Source organism: Phaenicophaeus curvirostris, chromosome 13 (assembly GCF_032191515.1).
Source record: "Phaenicophaeus curvirostris isolate KB17595 chromosome 13, BPBGC_Pcur_1.0, whole genome shotgun sequence".
In the NCBI taxonomy this organism is placed as follows: domain Eukaryota; kingdom Metazoa; phylum Chordata; class Aves; order Cuculiformes; family Cuculidae; genus Phaenicophaeus; species Phaenicophaeus curvirostris.
This window is the reverse complement of record NC_091404.1, coordinates 12,355,266-12,370,580: the sequence shown is the minus strand read 5'-3', so window position 1 is coordinate 12,370,580 and position 15,315 is coordinate 12,355,266. Positions and strand designations below refer to the sequence as shown.

The window sequence follows — 15,315 nt, the reverse complement described above, 5'->3', positions numbered from 1 at the left end:
ACCGGCGCGGGGCTGCAGGTAGGTGCGGGGCGGCGGGCTGGGCCCTCCCGCTCCGCCCGGGGCCTCCGCGGCCGCTACGAGCTCCCTCCCCGGCCTCGGCTCTCCCCGCCGCCTCCCCCAGCGCCGCGTCCATCGCTTTCTTTTATTTTTTTTTTTTTTTGTCTCCCCGTTTCTTTAGATCCCACCGACGCCCTCGCCGCCCTCCCCCGCGCCGCCGCACGGCCCCGGCTGGTCGGTGAGCATCCGCTGCCCCTCGCTCGGTTTGGCAGAGCGGAGTTTCGGCTCGCTCGGGGCGAGCGCCCCGGGCAGAGCAGAGTCCGAGAGGCGTTAGAGTGAGTCAACGCGGCCTCCCAGCAGCTCCCCTGATCCCTGACTCGTTGCGAGGCACAGGCTGGGTTGTTCGGGAAAGCTCCGTTCCCCCGGAGCTCCCCCCGAGGCTGCGGGCAGCTCCAGAAGCTGCGTAGCCGCTTTGGCACCGCGCTGTGCCGAAGGCGCTGAGCCTCAGCATCGATCTTTATCCTTGGTGGCAGCTGAACTGTTCTAACAATCCAACTGTTCTAACTGTCCGCTTTTAAAACAGAAGGTTTGTTCAGCGAGCTGAGCTCTAGCTCTGGGCATGGCCCGAGTGGCAGCCGGAGCAATTGCTTTCACCGTTTTCATAAAATATCATCATGTACCCAATTAAAAAGCAAATAAATTGTCTTCACCACAAGGTGCAGTCCCCCTCCTGGCCATTTTCACATTTATTCATGTATCGTATGGTGCAGAAATCTACCTGGATCCCAGAACAGCATTAAACCTCTAAGGCCTGATGCTGAGATGGACAGAATACCTGTAAGTCCTGTCTCTGTGGAGATTCGACTTTAAATCTCCACAAACCAATTCCTTGAGCAGCTCAGACTTGTCTAATTATGTCAATGGAAACATTAAAGTCTGTGGCCAAGGATGACGCTGCAGTCCTGCAGATTTAAGCTAATTGAGTTTTTTTGTTAGATGTGGTGGTTTTTCTTATAGATTATGAAGCAAGCGATATAAGAAATGGGGTTTACAACTTGTTTTAAATTTAAGTCAGCTTACTTCTCCTTTCACCCATGTCTTCCTTGAGGCTTTTTCGTTGCTTTCTGGTAATATCTGCCAACATAGGAACTGGATATGTTTTCCCCTCCTTAAAGTTTCAAGTGCAAATGTCTGAGCACGTGCTTTTTCAAAGCTCCTGTTTCTTTTGTATGTTTGAGTACTGAAGACAGACCTGTCTTACTTCAAACCCAACTGACGGTTTTGCCTGACCTCGAGATTTTATTTGTGGCACTGACTGGGGGAACTTCACAACAGTCTTAGAGACTGTTGAGAGACCAGACTGGGCCTTTGAAATTCAGCAGCAGAACTCAGAGCTATTGACTTCAAGGGAAGTCTGGGACGAATTAGTGGAGGAAAGGATGAAAACACGCTAACCACTGCCCATTCTGCACAGCGTCCTCTGCATGAGACCTTGTTCTGTCGGTCCTGTACCTGTCACCACTGATCTGTTCATACACAGTAAACACAAACATACGTGTTGTGCTTTAGTCCTCATACCTGTAGTTCAGCAGGACTGAACCAGGTTCGTATTTGGATAGGAGACCTTCCAGGAGAGCTTACTTGCCGTAGGAAATAGCATTCACTTACTGACTCGTATTTTTCAATTCTGAAGTTAGTCTTGGGTCTTCTGGTTCTGGGGATGATGAGCTATAGATATTCCTGCTTTGAGTGGAATAAAAGCAAGTTCTCAAGTGGTTTTGGTCATGATGGAGCTTTTGGCAGTGTACTGCGGAGTAGGAGAGTATCCTGGCCATATTCCAACCTGGGTGATTACATTCAGCTGACTGAAAATGAGCAGCGACGACTGCTGCATTGCACTGTCGGGCAAAGTGATTTCCACACGTGGGTTTAAATTTGTAAAGTGACTTAGGGGAAAGCAGAGCAAAAAGGGCTTGCACGTTAAATGTCCTTAAGCCCTTATTGTTCATTCTTGAAGGCCTTGTGAGGCTTGTTGGGTCATCTGTCACGTTCCTCCAGATGCCAGCAGCCCGGCTACTGGTGCTTTTTATAATGCACATGCCTGTTCCCAAGTGTCAAGCAAGGAGACAAACAGAACGGTAGAAAAAGAATTAATAGAAAAGCATTCAAAGTTTTCTTTGTTAGAAATTAAAATACTGTGACACTGCTGTTCAGGCTGATCCGTGGTTGGTGTTTGGTTTTCAAAAAGGATGAGTGATCCTTTGATTCAAAAAAGGTAGCGAAGCACTGATATAAGATATAGAAGGCAACATGGAAGTGTATTTCCTGTTATATATGTACCCCAATGTATAACAATTTTTTTCTCTCCTTGACTTTCCCTGCTTTATTTTGTACCCAGATTTTCTTGCTCCTGTCTGAAATATGCTTTATAACTTCACAAGTTTTCAGAAGACCACTGTGTTTCGCTGGGGTAGGAATATTGCATCTGCTTCATAGCAGGAGGATGTTACATGTGTTGCAGCTTTATTCTGTTCTACTTTAAACCTAGATAAAGAATGAAGACTGTCTGTACCATTTTGAATACCTCTTCTAGGGTTCAAAGAGAGAATCCTTTCCCCTGGCCTTCATTTGCTGATGGTTCAGCTTGATCTAACTGGTACACAGATTAACTTGCTGTTAAACAAAAATTCTGGTAGGAAGAACCACCTCAATGTCCAAAATTCCTTTGCCCCTGCTGGTAGCAGTGGTTCTCTGTGACCATCTAAAAGCTGAACTACGCAAAGTCACGAGAAGCTTTTATGTGAATGGACAATGCTGCCATCCTCTTGAGAGATGAGACGAAGGACCCTTCACAATGACAGCTCTGCAAGCTCCAAATACGAGAGTCCTGCATATGGAGTTTCATGCTTTGTCTCCAGACTGATCTTCGTCCTTGTTAAGCTCATGTCACCTCTTGTCACAAGTTTTGCTTTTGGGATTTAGACCATCATTAGCCACGGAACTCCTGTGTAAATCACTTTTTCTTCCCCCCCGCCCCTATTTTACGGAAGGACTGTTAATAGGACTGTTAGTGGAATAAGCAAAGCCAATATTCACAGGGTTTAACTTTGTACCGATAGCACCTTTTGCCCCAGAATGCCTTACAAATGCCACGCGGCACGCGTATCCCAGCGTACAACTTGTCATGAAATTTCTGTTCGATTAGGCACCACCTTAGTTTCCCAAGCTGACTTTTAGGGACGTTTCATCACATAGCATCTCATACAATCAGTCAGAGACCACCCAGCGGTGCCTTTCAGGTCTGAGAGCTTTCTCCGTGAATGTGTTCAGAGCTAAAGAGACCATGCGCGCATCCTGTGGGTTGACGCTGTCCACGTAACGGGAACGTCCTGACGTGACGGAGGGAATGGCAGAAGGAGGGCACGCTGGCACTCCTCCTGTCCGGCTGTGGGTACGACGCGTAGGTGTTTACTGCGATGAGCACCGCAAAACGTGGCTTGTGGCTGCGGAAGAGGCAAGTGTCCTTTGGGCTTCCCAGTGTTGTAGCTTTGCTGTTGCAGGTGCCTCTACTGCCTTTGCCGGTAACTGCCTGCTCTTTTTGTTACTTTCCCCTAGGAGGAAGGTATGCTGAGGGCTCGGATCCAAAGAGTTCAGGTTCCCCTGGGTGAGGCGCTGCGACCCAGCCAGCTCCCCCCATCCCGGCTGCCTCATATGTGGCAGCTGTCCCAGGGTGAGCAGTACAGGGATAGTAACTCTCGCGTTTGGGAGATAGAGCACCATCTCATGGTAAGGATGGTGGCGACAATAGACCATAGTCATGCCTGTTTGTGAAGCCGTTTGAGATCCTTGAGGGACGGCAAAGGACTGTTAATTTTGTTGACGTCCATTAGCTCGGCCACGGTAAATGTAGACGTATTGAACTTTTCCTTGTCGCTTACAGCTTGGTGGTGTTGAAGAACTGCTGCTTAAACTCGTGCCTGGTGATTAATCTGGTACGTGTAGACATTACCCCTGCTTTGTATTGTGTTCTGTTTATACCCGTTCTTTAATACGAACTTTTGTCTTTCAGGAGCAGTGGCTCTAGGAAGATGTCATTGTATATTTTGTACAATAAATGATTCTCCACTGAAATGCAGCCACCTCTGAGGTGGAAGCAGTTAAACAACACACAGCAACATCACATGAGAGTTTAGGACAGGCAGTGAAGAGGAGTATTGTGTTCAAGTGAAACATCAGAGGGAGTTCTAGGTAGGCAGAATGTAATTGCCCCAAGTGGAGTTTGGCCAGGATGCTGGAAATAATGCCCTAGCAATATTAAAAAGCGCTGTGGGCTGGTGAATTGTCAGAAATGTGAAAGGAAGCACCTACCTAGCTCTGGGCAGGGGCAGGAGGTGAACTGTGGCTCAGACGGAGCTGAAGTTTCACCACTGCTTCCAGTAGCAGCCGTGCTTTCCTGTAGAGGTCTCCCATCCAACTACTTGTACCACCAGGCTTTGCTCATCTTTTGATTTCTCACAGAAGATCGCAGTTACAGGTGTCAGAGCTGCAGAAAGTCAAATCAAGTGCTTGAAATCCCACTTTCCAGGGATTGGAACAAGGTGGAGCTGTCCTCCAGTTGTTTTTTTTTTGGGGGGGCGGTGGTGTTTGAAGAGGCTTTCTCCTGGAACAACAACAACAAAGCCTTCCTTGTCTTTATGGGCCATACACAACTAAGTTGTTTTTTTAAGTGCCTCCTCCGGCTATGACTAATGCCAAATCCTTGGTTGTGTAGAGCTCATAGAGAGGGCTTTTACGCAAATACATGTTTCAGTATAAGGTCTAGAGGCACGGAACTGTTAAAAAGTAATCAGCTGTGTTAATTTGAGTCTTTGCTGGTATCTTTGTGCATCCAAGTGGAAAAGGACACGTTTTGACCAGATAAAAGAAAAAGGCCCTTAAGCCTAAAAGCATAAAACTTTCCGTATTCATTGTCCACATTACCATCCTTTAGCCAGACACAGAGAATTTGTGTGTGCGTTGGCAGGCATCTGTAAGCAGAAATAGATACTTTTGGAAGTGTCTGTGACAGGGAGATTGGGAGCTCCTTAAAGCCCTGGCTTGAAGACAGGGTCTTGCCCCCCGCCCTCTGAAAAGCGCATTGTCTCTACAGTAACATTTTCCTATCATTTTAGTTCTCTGACCATGTCCCAGAAGGATCCCTGCCAGAAACAAGCCTGTGAAATACAGAAATGCTTGCAAGGTACCCAGTGTTGTTTTGTCTTTGTGGTGTCTTGATTTTTGGTGGAACTTCATTCTTTTAACTTAAGCCTGTTCTCCTTTTAACTCAAGAAGAAAGAAAGCAAGCACATTAGCATCACATGGTTGAGAAGCAAATGCAATGATAACGTCGAGTTAGAACTCCTTTGTGCTTGGTTGTAAATAATGAGACACCATTAGTGCAAAACAGAGTGTTTGTAGCAGTAATCTTGTGCTTATTTCAGTGTTCTACATGCCAGTGGTAAGATCCCATGTATGGAGTCTTGGCATTCAGGCGTAGGTGGGGAGAGCTAGACATTATAATAAGCTTCCTTCCAGAGCAGATAGTGAGTTAGTGGGCGGCTTGAATGAGAGACTGCAGAGCTTCTGACTATTTTAAGCGCAGGTCAGACAGATGTCTGTCAGGAACTGGTGAGGTGTATGTGCTCTGGCCTCAAGGTGTGAGGTGGTCTCCTTCTGGAGACCTTTAACAGCTGTTTCCTATTGGCATAGCTAAATATTTGTAGGGGAGATAATGCGATATTGTGTTTTGGGGGCTGAGCTGGGGAGAGCAGGCTTTGGTATTTGCAGAATATGGTATTTTTTAAAAATTGCGGTTGCTTCTTGGAAAAGGATTTGCCCTGTAGAATGAGAAAGAGAAAACATTCCTCTGTGTCAGGGCAGCTCAGCCATATGGGAAAGAGCTCTTTGTAACTCACCTGGTGGAGCCCTCAGCCGGCACGCTCTGAGCTCCACATGAGAATAATTCCTGGTGTTCGCCCAGGGAGGACGAGGCAGGAGGTTAGGGACACCAGGGTAAAACTGGCCAGGCCAGTTCAACAGCAGCTCCTTTCTGCCTTTAGTTTGCTTGCAGACTACAAGGGGCGTAGCTAAACACAGCAGGGATGGAGGAGGGGATCCTGCTGGGGAAGCAGAGGGATGGCTTCGCAAGCTGCAGCAGACACAGCAGTTGCGATCTGTGCAGGTAACACAGCCACCCCAGTGGCTGGGGAGGAGCATAGGAGGAAAAGCATCTAGGAAAAAGGGGAAAGCAATAGTTACTGATAGATGTGTGTCTTTCACAGAGTTGTGTGCAGCTCAGAGCAAGGGCTCAAACAATCCCCTCTCCATGTCCTTAGCATTCACCTAGACATTTCCTTTTACTGTCTTCATGATTTGGAGCATTCTCCCATGAAGGGCTGCCTTTTCTCCCCATAGTGACTGCACTTTAAAGCTGATCTTTGACCCCGTTTTGGCCCCATCTGTGACATTGGGGTTTTTTTTATGACATTTGTGGAGGTTATTCCACGTGTTTTACCTGTGTGGGTTTGTGTACAGATTTGATCTGAATGGTTAAGTGTTAGCAAAGGAGCTCTTTGACCCTGCTACATGCTTAGTCCACTGGCTGCTGCTTCTCTAGCTGTTGTTTTGGGGTGCTGTTGTTCATGTGTTATTGGGCAGTGGGGTTGTCCAAGTTGCACAGATGAAGCAGCTGAGTTGACAGCAAAGAAGCTTTTCCCTCTAAGAATTAGCGCCCTAGAGGATGTACACAGAGCCTTATCTGACGAATACACGTACTCCATGAATACATGGAGGGTGGAAGCAGCATCTCTGGGAGATGCTGGCTTTTCGAAGGCTGGGTTGAGAGTGGGTCGTTGTTCCAAAATACCTTGCCTGCTTCCTCTGTGAGACTGAACACCCGCTGCAGATCTCTTGTGGTTTGCCATCCATTGCATGGCTCTTGTGCTTTTCAGGAGTGCATCCCTGACACAAAGCAGGGCGTGCCTGTACCTAGCCAGAGTTTTAGAAACAAACCTGCGCAGGCACAGGAAGAGTCATAAGAGCCTTGGAGCACTCATCATTGGCAGATTATGGCAGAGGGAGATTAGTGCTCCTTTCCAAGCGCCTGCCGTGCCTCCTAGGCTGCCAGCTTGCACAAGGCTTTAACACCACCATAACCTTTTTCTCAGGGGTGACCTCTGTGCTTGTGTTACAGGTCACTCACCAACCCAGTTAGGGGATTCATAGCCCAGCCATCAGAGTGGGCTGGCTCACAGTTAGCTGGAAGGTGTTCACTGCTGCTTTCTGGGCTCTCCATGTTTGTCTCGCATTGCGTTGCTGTTGCTTCTGTTACTCCTTTAAAAATCATTGGTGGTTGTGGGAGTGAGTGCAGCTGTGTCGTGGTTGCGTAGCTCATCCAAGGCAGAGAGGGCAGCTCTGCATGCCTTGTGCTTCCGAGCAGGCTGGCAGGTAGTTGTTGATTCAAGCCACAGACTCGGGCTGCTCACGTACATACCTGCAGGGCTTCTTTCAGAGCACGTGGTAGCCAGTCCTGCAAAGCACCGTGGGCTTTGCCACCTCAGCTTTGCCACCTCATCTGACAGTGGCAGCCAGCAAAGTGCTAGGGCAGAAAGAGCATGGGACTAATCCCCTGTGTTCTGCAGTGCCTGAGCCTGCTGGTGCAGTGGAATCTCTCTGAGCTGGAAACAAAGGGAATATGGAGATAGTGCAGAGGTGGGTGTAGCTGTGCCGCGCGCAAGGATGTGAGCCCAGTCATCCTAGGCCAGACAAAGAACTCGTTTAGCCCCATGTCCCAGCTCTGGCAGTGCCCAAGAGGAGAAGCCTAGGAAGGAAAGTGAGAGGAGGTCAAGTAACAGTTGTGTGGCTAAGGGAGCTCCTGATATAGGGGTGGGACCAAGCATGGGAGGCAGCCCTGTCACTGACTCTGCAGTTGGATTGAGCTCCTGCTTCAGCCACCTGCAAAGCTGCAGCCTGCCCACCCCAGGCCATGGGTAGGGCACTGGCACTCACGCTTCTCACCCCTTCCCTTTACAAATCCTGCAGCGCCCAATGGTGCACGTAGCCCTGTTTAAACCAGCTCCTCTATTTACACTCAGCTGTAAACCTTGCAGTAACACACCAGCTGGGTTGAACACCATGGATGACAAGATCCAGCTTAAAAGCACACAGACTAAAGAAAGTGAGAGTTGAAGAGCAGCAATAAGGGAAACCTCATTTTTACTGTAGTGAGATGTGATAGCTACAGAACTGGGGGACTGAAGATGCTTCCAGCCACAACAACAAGGCTGCCTTTGCATGGCATTAGATAGCTGAAACAGGAGAGTTTTCTGTAGAGCAGATGAAGCTCTTGTAGGCAGCTCTGGCTTTTCAGAGAAACGCGCTGCTTAGCAGCTGAAGGGCTGGGCTAGATGTTTCCCGTCCGGGAACAAAACCTGTCCCCTTTTGCAGACTTAGTGTCTTCTTCTTATTTTTGCAGCGAACAACTACGTGGAGTCCAAGTGTGAAACTGTGCTTCAGGAAATGCGGAAGTGCTGCGCCCGGTACCCCAAGGGCAGATCCATCTGTTGTTCAGGGTTTGAGAAAGAAGAAAGGGAGAGAGAAAAGGTTAAGGCGACCTCAGAAGGAATTTCCCCACGACCTCAGTAACACAATGCAGCTCCAGCTCCAGCAGGTGCCGGGGCACGGACTCACCTGCAGAGCTCGTGTGTGTTTTTTCAAGCCTTCTTTAGACTTTCAGGAAAGCCAGATCGCTCCTAGAACACACCGTCCGGCACACCAAAAAGTATAACGCAGTACCAACAGATGGCCTGGTTAACAGACTTTTATTTTCTGTACCAAAACATCATCTTCATTGTCTTTGCATCACACCTGTGTCTGTGAAAAGTCAAGTTGATGTTTTTAGAGTGCTTACCTTACTCTAATCCATCCTTGCTCTCAAAAGGGAGAACTGGAACCAAATTATTCTGGCTTCTGGAGCAAGAGGTACAGGAAACGAGCTCAGAAGAGTGAGTGAGTTTAAGCATGACACATAAAACAAGCCCATCTTGATATTGCTGCCATCATGCAGTAGTTCCAAACATTTGCCTGTCCAGTGGTTCAGGGTCAAGAATGGGAATCAGGTCTGGCAGTTGTTCCTAGGTCTTGCAGAGATCATGAGTGACTACGAGTTGCTTTGCCCAAGTGCCTCACTTTCCCACTGGACAGGCTTTTGGTTACTTTATATTTGAATTGCCTACACGCTGCTATTTGCATGATAAAGATGTTACAGGAACATTCAGGGATTGCTACAGGAATAGGATTTTTTTAAAAAAAGCAATATTTGATTGAAAGATCTGACTGTTGATATAAAATTTATAAATTTATGTATAATTGAACACCTTTAAGCAATATGTTACGAGCCCAGCGTGGTTCGACCCGCTGGTACCCAGAGGCCTGACACAAAGCCCTGGGCTAGATCCAAGAACTGATTTAGGTGCTGCTTACAGACAAGCAGTTGTAGGTACTCGCTTTCAACTTTCTCACTCTCAGCCGGCTGTGTCTGGACCCCAGGGAGAGATGGCTTTTCAGAAGCTCTCACCCGTGCAGCAGAATTTCCTGTGACCTGTAGGAAGAGCTTGGTAGACAGGTTCCTGCATCACTCTTCAGAGTTGCTGAAGTCTCTCCGTCCCCTGTAGCAGGAGTCCAGGCACCTCAGTGGGTGCCGAGTCCACTACAGCGCCCAGGCACCTACACATCAGACTTCAAACCCACTAGGCTCCTAACTCTGTCATTAGATCTAGCCGTAAAGGACTTCTGTGCTGTGATCAACTACAACTTACTTACGAAATACAGCTTCTATAAACAGTTCACTGTAGTCTAGGCACAATAGTTGAAGTGTATTGAAGCCTAGAAGAACAAACCATCTGCATCCACTGCTCTGAAATACCACGATACAAAATAAATGATGAATAAATCATGGTCTCTGGTTGATTGTTTACTGGGAATCCCACATAGCTGCAAGCTGGGTAGCTTGGCTGCCACTCACAGCCCAGAGCTACATGTGACATCATCACGTTTAAATAGAAGCTGCTTGATAATTATTATAACTCAAGATCAGAATAATGAAGAGCTCGCCTTCCCCCCATGCTCCCCCCAAAACAAAACCCCTTATGACAAAACAGAGGTTTAGCATTCTTGAAAAGCAGGGGAAAGTGATGCCCGTGCTGTGAAGCAGCTCCAACATTTGACAAATAGCTTGATTTTCCCTTCTGCTTTATGTGAACAGGAACAGTGGAAAGCAAGTCACTAAACAGATCATTAAAAAAACATGCAGGCTTCTGTTGTGCCTATTAAAAAAAGCCTCATCTCCATGCCCATTTCTACTCAGGTGGAGCAAACTTGTGCAGCAGGGAGGCTCTAAAGGTGCTGCCAGCAGCAGAGTCACCTCCCGCCCCAGAAGCATCCTACTCTGCGAATGTCTGTGACTGATGCCAGGATCAACAAGGAGAGGGTTTATTAAGGCAGCCCACGGTTACCTGCAGAGAACAGTGCCCTCATGCTACTGGAGTGGCTGTAAACGCTCCCGTGAGTTGAACACAACACAAAAGTTACAGCAAGCCAAGCTGGTTCCCAAGAAGTCAACAGGCCTCACGCATAGAAGCTATTAGAGCAAAACCGTTTAATAAAATATCACTTCAACAAGCATTTACATACAATATATAAAAACACTTTAAAAGCCTAGTGCATTCTAAACCTTCTCGTACTGGAACAGATGCCAGCAGTTGTTAAAACAAGACCAAGAGGGGTAAGGATGGGAGGGGGAACCAGCTCATCTTGGCACCTGCAATAATGAAAATGCATCACCACAGAGGCTGACTCAGCATCAAAGCTTCTAGCCTGGGCCCACGGCATCAAACAGCGCCAGCCACAAGCCCAAGATGGCACAGCAGGAAGATTAGCCAGATCCCAATGTCCTTGTCCATTCCCCGCCTGCATTCATATCAAATCCAACATCAATTTGTGACCTATTTCCCCTTCCAGCAGCATTTGAGGTGTTCAGGCTCCCTCTCCGGGCCATTCCTCTCCATAGCAGCAAGGTGGCACCCTGTGAAGCAGAACCCAGTACAGCTTTCCCTGGGGCTGCGCAGAAACAGTGACATCCAAGCCTGAAAAACATCCCTAAGGTCTGTTAATTATTTACTTTGAACTTCGTGGTTGGAGAAAGCTTTGTGAAGAGCAGCACGTCTCAGAAGAAGTTGTGTTATGTGGCACACCAGGCAGAGGGGCAGCAACAGTTTTCCTACAGAAGCAAGAGATACCCTGCAATACAAATGTATTAATTCATGCACGCTCAGCCCTGCAGGGTCCCTATATAAAAACCCAAACCACTACCCCATCACCTGTCGTTCTACTCCCAAAACCCAATCCATTTGCTGCATCACCTCACTCTGCAGTCCTGGATGGCTTTTCAGAAGACCACCATAAAAAGTATGGGAGCTCAGCTGCTCCTTCATTCTCCTTGGTTGTGTATGGCAGCACAGGAGAAGACACTAATTTCTCTTTACTGATTACCTACAGCTTCTTTTCAGATCCCAAAAGTAAGAAAACCTCAGGGAAACTCATGTCTTGCTACCCTGACACTTCATCGATAGAGCAGGGGTTGGAACAGATTATCTTCAAGGTCCCTTCCAACCCAAACCATTCTGTGATTCTATGAAAACAACTGCAAGTGCTTATCCCAAAACCTCTCATGGAAGAACCCACCATTCCTGTGCTTCCAGCAGCTCTTGGGGGAAGATCCCCATTTCTAGCCATACTGAGAGCAGCAGCAGATGATCAGGAAGGCATCACACAGCACTGGAGATAGGATGCAAGTGCCAAGCCAGGTGCTGTGTCCCTATCATCCATGTGCATCACCGTTCCCGTGTTTCCTATTGAAGGATGAGCTGGCTTTCACATGAAAAAACCCAAAACATTCTTGTCAAGAGCTCCTACCCGTAACTGCTGGAGGAGATTGCACCACCAGGCAAGACCCGCACTCTGGAAAGGGTAATGCCAGTCCAGGGCAGCCAATGCAGAACATCTCTAAACTCATAAATTTTGGTAGTAATATTCTTTTGTAAGTTCAGGTCCTGCTCTGCACACAGCAGCAGTGGGACAGACTGCCCAAAAGCAGCTGAGCTCTCCTGGGCTGCACCATCACCTGCAGGAGAAGGGCTGCAGCTGATGGAATTAAGCAAGCAGCTTTGTTTGTGGAAAAGGGAAATGCAAAGAAGAAAGGAACATAACTAAGGTGATAAGTATGGAAATGCGCCACTATGACGAGCACAATCTGGTTTTCCCAATTTTTGCCATTTCAGTAGTTTGCAGAGACCAGGGAGACAGAGTTCGTGCCCTCCAGAGGCAGGTAGAGGACTGCACTTCAGATTTCACATCCTCCCCCCCGCACCACTCCAGCTGGTAACAGGGACTCCGGACCAGGACAACGTACCCTAAACAGGGATGCATCTCCTGTCTACAATCCTGTCCCACGTGGTTACAGCTCAAAGAGCATCACCAGTGCCAAAGTGGCCAGAGATGGTCATGGTAGACGTAGAAACGCCCCTCTGAAGCCCAAGGTGATTTACAGTAAGTGGCACAGCTGAAACTCAAACCGCCTGCACCAGCTCGCCTGACACAGGTCAAGCACGCTGGGAGCCTGCCCACAAGGGAGTGCCTCTGCATATTTCAAAGGCTGAGCGGTCAGCTAGCAAGGAAGAGAGGTGCTCCAGAGCGCAGGGAGCTTGGTGACTTTCAGAACACATGATGAGGAAAGGGCCTGGAGAGTCACCCACAGTGCTCAGTTTCCATTGGCAGTGCCAGTGCTGCAGTTCCAGTAAGGGGTATAAATAACAGCAGAGGAGAAGCCAATTGGCCATCTACGTGCAGCGCAATGGCGAGGGAAGGTCAAGAGAACTCCCAGCACCACATTCAGCATGAATCTGCTCCTTATCCACCTGCCCTGGACACAGCCCAGCTGTACCCTGGCACTTCTGCACCCACCCCGGGGCATCTGAGCGCGTCTGGATGCCACACGCCATCTCTGTGTGGAGGGAAACACGGGCTTATTCCAGGTATCACGGCAGGAAAGGTGCAAGCTAAACAGCAGTGAACAGCTGACAGTTGCTGTACACATAATACTGTCAGACAAATCTACAGGTAACAGCCCCGAGCACCTGGGAAGAAGCGCATTTAAGAGATTTCTCTGCCACTAAATATTTATGAAGCTGCGACTCATCAGAAAATGTAGGACTGGGCATATTTGGTGGGGAAAAGAATGACAATGATACACTGAGTCATAAGCTTTCAAACCAACCCCAGCATCCTAACAGTCCAGACACAGGAAAAGTTGGAAATCAGAAGCAGTGTTGAGAAAAATAAGGGCTGGAACCTGTGAGCAGAAGGGACTGAGCCCGTCGACAACATCCTTTGACTTCTAAGTGAGAGAGAACAGTAGTAGAGCAGGGCAAGGGAGGTTGGGCATGAAGGGAGAGTTGAGTGCAGTTTCTAGGATGCCATTCCGAGCAGGAATCCTCCAGCAAACCCTCCAGTCAGGATAACATTCTTCTTCAGAAATATGATCACCTAAGCAGGGGAGAGAAGAGCCAAGAGTATTCAACAGCAGCAGGTCACCCGCCCACCCTCCCCATAAGAAGACATCCCTCAGGCTGGTCTCATAGGTGAGTGATGCTCAAAGAGGGACCGCTGCTTGGGTCTCGGAAAGTACCCCACATAACAACCTCCCTTCCCTAATCTCCCTGTTGCACGTACAGCTCCTGAACTGATCCAGTGCAGCCCAGATCCTCCAAGAGCTGCAGTCTGAGCCTACACACTCCAGGGTCCTCTCACAACCAGCACAGCCAGTCTGACAGATGAGGCTGCTAACTGCATGCCAGAACAGGGTAATTAGGTCACTCTGCTGCCAGATCTACTCCACTTCTCTGTCAGACAGAAAAGCTACTTCTTCCCACAAGCCCAGCATGTTTCTGCCAACCCTAAGGAATTTGCAGCACATGTGGTAAGCTGGTGTCATGCCTAGAAACCACCCTGGCTCTCACAAGTACGCATAGAAAGCTTTGCCATCTCTCCAGTTTTGCTGTCACGCAAGCATCCCATCCTTGTATTTGCACAGTGGAAGATCATTAAACTCCAGGAGTCAATCCTGTTTTCTGTTGCTCCTCCAGCTAAGCACCTGCACACACCCTGGGAGTTGTCTCACCTCATCCACTCTGCTTTTCACTTCTGGAGACACTTTGTTACCGCTGCTATGAAATTTCAGCTGCTGCTTGGCTTTGTTCACGTCTCGTTCCACTAGCTTCCAGTCCACTTTGATGTATCCCGTGTGGTTTGCAATCTAGAGTTTTGAGGTGTGAAAAGAAAGTTCCTGGAGTGAAGTCCTGTATGACCATGGTTAAACAGACCTTGTTGCCCACCCGCCTCCCCTGACCACAGCCACCTCCCACCTCTCAGTCCAGTGGGATGAGAGGATGAGAAGACTAAAAGGTGGACAATGGATCACCCCTCTAGCTGTATTTATATATATTTACATATATTTATATATACAAACTGTTCTCCAATGTTTGCCTGCCACAGCAGGGCACTCAGTGCAGCCTGTTTCAGCCCCTACTCTCCCATGTAAGGCTGACTTCGCTGCTTCCTCACAACTGCCACGTGTATCGATGGGACTCGCCACAGTTCTCCTGTTGCTGTGGGTGGACACAGCTATTAATAGCCTGTTCCTCTCTAAATATTTGATCTGGTCAGGATGATTCAGCTGTGAAACTCCCTGCTCAGAGTCAGCTTTTGGCTTTTAGCAGAACAAGCAGAGCCAGAAAAGTGGGAAAAACGCGTCACACGTGAGACAGTGCCTGGGAAGCAAACAAATAAGAGTGAGGCCTGAGAGCCGATCTACATCTTGCAGGGTGTACGAGCTAGATGTCCACCACTTCACATTTGAGCAGCTCCCATGAGTGCCAGGGTTCTTGGAAAACAGGAGAAATGGTTGAGGACAGAGAGAGGTCTCCGTAACAGCTCCCACATGCCTTTGGCCCAGCCTTTGTTAACAGACTCTGCGTGGAGAGCACCTTCTAGCAATCCTTAAGTTTATGCAAACTGACGCTGCTTCGCTTCTGCATCTACTCACCCCACGGAACACACGCCCTTGACACCTGGAGCCACACAGAGCTGCTGGCAGAGCGGGGAACCGGCCCCACACATCCCAGCAGGTAAGGATCGCCAGACACCCCTTTGTCCTCACTGACACAG

The 15,315-nt window shown here is 48.4% G+C and overlaps 2 protein-coding genes across 22 annotated transcripts in view; one reads left to right on the top strand and one right to left on the bottom strand.

Moving 5' to 3' along the window:
* Positions 1 to 3: 3 nt before the first annotated feature.
* Positions 4 to 9,986, top strand: LOC138726320 (cx9C motif-containing protein 4-like). 21 transcript variants are annotated; one of them, XR_011338417.1, is made up of 7 exons: positions 4 to 18; positions 179 to 235; positions 2,396 to 3,511; positions 3,613 to 3,783; positions 3,938 to 3,989; positions 5,169 to 5,236; positions 8,510 to 8,580. XR_011338417.1 is itself a non-coding variant. In XM_069867980.1 (4 exons), exons 3-4 carry the CDS (start codon positions 5,179 to 5,181, stop codon positions 8,677 to 8,679), a joined length of 228 nt encoding a protein of 75 aa, XP_069724081.1. In that variant the 5' UTR covers positions 218 to 235; positions 3,938 to 3,989; positions 5,169 to 5,178; the 3' UTR covers positions 8,680 to 9,986. The 21 variants fall into 21 exon arrangements, 11 of the variants coding, with proteins under 11 accessions (XP_069724082.1, XP_069724083.1, XP_069724081.1 ...); XR_011338419.1 differs by lacking the exon at positions 4 to 18 and having other exon boundaries at positions 179 to 332; positions 2,546 to 3,511; XR_011338421.1 differs by lacking the exon at positions 4 to 18 and having other exon boundaries at positions 186 to 235; positions 2,591 to 3,511.
* A 687-nt stretch (positions 9,987 to 10,673) lies between these two features.
* Positions 10,674 to 15,315, bottom strand: part of FUNDC2 (FUN14 domain containing 2) — a 6,819-nt gene continuing 2,177 nt past the window's right edge. Inside the window, exons 4-5 of the mRNA XM_069867971.1 lie at positions 14,270 to 14,404; positions 10,674 to 13,635 (exon numbers count right to left, since the gene is read on the bottom strand). Coding sequence (XP_069724072.1) covers positions 13,558 to 13,635; positions 14,270 to 14,404 — 213 coding nt within the window. The 3' untranslated portion in view covers positions 10,674 to 13,557. The remainder of the gene's footprint in view (positions 13,636 to 14,269; positions 14,405 to 15,315) is intronic.

Coding starts and splice junctions, on each gene's coding strand:
- LOC138726320 (XM_069867972.1), top strand. CDS start 3,404: ATGGCAGAAGGAGGGCACGCTGGCACTCCTCCTGTCCGGCTGTGGGTA. Junction 3,512..3,612: donor GGCTTGTGGCTGCGGAAGAG/GCAAGTGTCCTT, acceptor ACTTTCCCCTAG/GAGGAAGGTATGCTGAGGGC. Junction 3,784..3,937: donor AGATAGAGCACCATCTCATG/GTAAGGATGGTG, acceptor TGTCGCTTACAG/CTTGGTGGTGTTGAAGAACT.